The 4,431-nt window shown below is 40.8% G+C and overlaps 1 protein-coding gene across 1 annotated transcript; it reads right to left on the bottom strand.

The window, feature by feature from the left end:
* Nucleotides 1-299: 299 nt before the first annotated feature.
* LOC106569152 (forkhead box protein F2) lies at nt 300-4,215 on the bottom strand. The gene is made up of 2 exons (XM_014140187.2): nt 2,692-4,215; nt 300-1,550 (listed from the first exon to the last, which is right to left on the bottom strand). The coding sequence occupies exons 1-2, from the start codon at nt 3,686-3,688 to the stop codon at nt 1,375-1,377; spliced, it is 1,173 nt and encodes a 390-aa protein (XP_013995662.1). The 5' UTR covers nt 3,689-4,215; the 3' UTR covers nt 300-1,374.
* Between the last annotated feature and the right edge of the window lie 216 nt (nt 4,216-4,431).

The raw sequence follows: 4,431 nt of genomic DNA, 5'->3' as shown, positions 1-4,431 counted from the left end.
CACAATGACCAAACGATATACTTGTATGTGAGGCTCTTGATCATATCTTTCATCATGACACTGGTGAGGAGAGAGTCATTGTTACATATTGACCCAACGTAGTCTGTGATAAATAGCACAATATGTTTCATCTGTGTATTTGTTATAGTCAAACTAATCCATATATTATGCTTTCTTTACTCAAAAACAAGTTGTATGAGCTCAGGTCAATGAGGCCTACAGGCCTTAAATAGCAAACAGAAGTTCAAAACCTGTAATGTTCACAAGAACTTAAGTTGACAAAAAGATCTAACACAACATTAGGTGGTAATATATGTATTATTATGGATTCATAATCAGCTATAATGGGGCGGTCATTTTGGACCGAGAACACAGAATTAATGAACATGAAACGAAGACAACAGGAGGGTTAAACTAGTAATAGGTTTCAGTTGTATGTAGTATGGAGAAAGTGTGCTGCCTGTAATCGTAATTTTAGCTATACTTTTATTTGAAAGATATCAGATTTTAGCGATGTGGATTTGCTTGGTTCTCGTGTTTTACCCGATGCACCATTCTCCAGGGTTCCCATTCTCAATGTTGCAATGTAACTTTACCTTTGATTACACTTCTGATTGAAATGTCCATCTAATATTCATGTTTCGCAAGGCTACTGATTGATAACTAAATCAAACATTGCATTTGTATATGCTGAATAATACATTATAGGTATTAATATATTTGTAATTATTTGTCAATAGTGCATTCATTGAATTCAAATAGTATGCTATAACAATAACAACAGTTATATTAAGGTTTGCAATATTTCCCTTGCTGTATACATTTACCTTTGAATAAGAACTAACCCAAACAGTTTTAAAATATATATATTTATTGGCTGGCTGTAGCCTACAGCGAAATCTTTAGAAAACTCTGGGGTCTAGATTTAAGTGCAAATAGCTAAAGATAACCCGGGGTGAATGTGCATGTATTTTTCAATAAACACATTTAATGTGGTTGGATATTACATTTTATCCGTGTCGATAACTGGTACTCACACACTAACCTACAATATTGAATGATACAATAACTCCCGAATACATCATGGCATGGAGGAGCTGTCTGAGCCGTGATTGACGTGTTGGACAATGGCAATACATGCATTTTTCCAATTTTTACTTAATGCACTCAGTCGTTTTTAATTTCTCCGGAATGGGGTTGTGACACAGACCTTCTCCCAGACAAATAGAGTGCCTGGCGTAATCATCTTAGATATTTGATACCGGACATTTGTACCGGACTTGGCAAGGGACACATGGTATAAGCGTATAGCTTGTATATAGTGTAGTTAATGTGATGTTCATCCAAGATGGCAATGGTCTTAGTGCGTTTATTTCACATGATGCATGGCTTGACATCCTGACAGACGCTCTGGTGATGGTGATGTAGCTGGTGGTAGTAAGATCCACTGGCAGTCGCCGGGTGAAACGAAGAGATTCCGTTAAAGTTTAAAAAAAAATCTTTCCTGTCACACACTGGCGATGAAGGGCTTGAGTATCGCGATAATCCCACTGCAAACAGATGGAAGAGACGTGAAAGTCAAACACAAACCTTGTAAATACTACACCAATTTATTCCAATACACATAATGACTGCAATCCATGGCGTGTGTTATCTAAATGGGATATACTCCAATTATTTTTCTAAAATGGGAGGCTTTAATTTTTCCTTAAACATGCAGATCATTTATAGCATACATGATCACGAAAAACAAACGAATTTATGAAACATGACTTTTACAATGTGAAAATAGTACACCTATTTGTAAATATAAGGCTAGCATTTCAAAATGTTGTGAATGTCCTCCTGGAAAAGTGTCGTTCTATTTTCATTCTATTTTAAATATATGCCATAAATACTTTGCTTTCTATTTAGTCCTGAATTTGCCTTCTGTTTATGGAGTTGGTTTATTACGTGCACGAGAATATTGGGATAATGCTGCTTTAGCCTAATATCTGTAAAATCTATAACTATTTCAGAAACAGCAGTGGTATTTCTGTTGGACCTATTTATTTAATTCAGTAATATTATCGTTATACCATTTATGTGTTGTTCAATAAGTGTATACCTTTTGGAGACCATTGCGTAAAGGTTCACAATGGTCACAATAAACTATTTTTATAGATTGGTAAAACTGTATTCAGTGTTGACATTATTGATATATTGTTGTATATTAATTTACACATAATTGGGTGTTGTCATATTATTGTCATGTCACATATTGTTGTTTGGAGCATTTTCAATAAGGACTTGAAAATAAAATCTAGGCTACATGTTCAACTTTATTGGGAATGATTCTGTTAATCTTGGCAATAGCATTTGCTTTAATATTGTTATAAATATGACTTTATTGTTTCTATTTTTCGTCATATTTGCATAGTTCTGTAATAGTCTTTTGGTCATAAGTGGACAAGCAGAGTAATGTCCGTGTTGCCTAACTAGGCCAGATGTCTACTTCCCTCTGGTTCGCAATTTGCAATTGCCCATCTCGACTACTTACAAATGAAATAGCTCATATAAATACGAACTATTTAATGCAAACTATCCATCGGAGTGGACAATTGGTTGTATACGAGTTGTATATTTTATAATTGGCCATATATTGCACCAATTAAAGATTTTGTTTTAAATTTACAGGAAAGTAAAGCCTACCTGAAATGTCAGATGAGTCCCTTCCGTTGTGATGGAGATAGCTTTGCTCCAGAGAGTATGGGGACATGCTGGAGTGCAAGGCGGAGGATGTGGGACTGTTTGAGGCCAGGGATTGCTGCTTGATATATGGAGACATACCAGGTGATGCCCAGTGTGAGGGGGCACTGGCGTAGGGAGAAGCACTGGCGTAGGGAGAATGACAGTCCAAAGTGCCCACTGCCATCGCAGCCGGGGAGGTGTGCAAAGGGCTACTACTGCTGTCCGGGCAGTAGTCTCCATTAGACGCCACCTGACAAGCCGACATGTAGTTGGACCCGGGGCTTGGTGACATATGAGGGACATGATGCCCTCCACCCAGCCCGTCGTAGCTCCCTGGCACCGTGTTCCCCATCACGTCCAGGTTGTAACCGTTGGCATGACATGCCAAGGACGCGGAGGGGTTCTGGAAATCAAAGTTTTGGGGCAGTATCGACGCTCCAAAACCGATGCCATTCATCATTCGATACATTGGTTTCAGAGCTTGGCATTTCCTACGGAATCCGCGAGGTCTGCGACGGAAGGATCCCTCCTCGAACATAAACTCGCTGCCCGGGTCTATAGTCCAGTAGTGGCCCTTCCCTGGTCTGCCGAGGCCCTTAGGCAGTTTGATGAAGCACTCGTTTAAAGACAGGTTGTGCCTCACTGAGTTTTTCCAGCCCTGGTAAGACCCCATAAAGAACGGGAAACGGGCCTGAAGGAACTGATATATTTCTGCCAGAGTAAGCGTCTTTGTCGGGGAGCTTTGGATAGCCATCACAATAAGGGCGATGTATGAATAGGGCGGCTTCTCAGGACGCCTCAAGCCAGAGTTTCCCTTTTTCCCTTTGGTTGATGCATTTGGTGAGCTCTCCGCCACTGGCTGTGCGCTCATCAGTGTGGCGTGCATTACTCCGGCTGCTGGGCTACATCTCAGAGGATGAGACGGCACCAGATGTTGCTGTGAGCTCTCAGTCGTCATGTTTGCGTTCACTTTAGAGACACAAAAGGACAAGTGTAGGCTATGACCAATGCCTTGCTCGACTCTTGTTCCACTGACCTGAAATGTCTAATATTGACCTGAAATGTCTAAGAAGTAGGCTACACCAAATCCTCTTCAGTCAATTACTTCAGACGTTCTAAAAATAGGTTTCCAAATGGATAATCGAAGAAGTTAGTGTCCAGTGGCGATTCACTGCACGTGTATTGCTGTTCTAATCAGGAACAGCAGCTGTGTATCGGTGTGGCCGCTGCTCCAACTCCGTCTCACTGTGGCCATCTCTGGAAAGAACCCTTTAAGAGGGGAAACATAAAGCTCTTCGACTTTCCTGCGCATTTCCACTCGGCCAAACAAAACTCGACCAGCTATCAATTCTTCAATCTCTCTCTGCCCTATAGATCCCGGCTAAATCACCTCTAAGAAATCGCTAGGATCTCGAGATCCAACCCCTGCCAGATCTGGCCTCCGTCCAGACATAATTCTAGCAAGAGCCACACATAACACAGCGCAGAGCAAAGGACTAACAGAGACCTCCTCCCACCCGCTCCTCACAACTCTAATACACGCAATCACACCATTTATCAAACTTATTTAGACACTGCAGTCAACACTGCAACAGCCAAAGGATGAAGGCAATGGTTCCAAATTAACCATGACACCGCTTGCTTACATACCAGTGAGACAGAAACACAATATAGCCCCATTCTATTCAGTAGAATTCTAGT

Source organism: Salmo salar, chromosome ssa14 (assembly GCF_905237065.1).
Source record: "Salmo salar chromosome ssa14, Ssal_v3.1, whole genome shotgun sequence".
Classification (NCBI taxonomy): domain Eukaryota; kingdom Metazoa; phylum Chordata; class Actinopteri; order Salmoniformes; family Salmonidae; genus Salmo; species Salmo salar.
The sequence above is the reverse complement of the archived record's forward strand: the minus strand, read 5'-3'. Positions and strand labels throughout refer to the sequence as shown.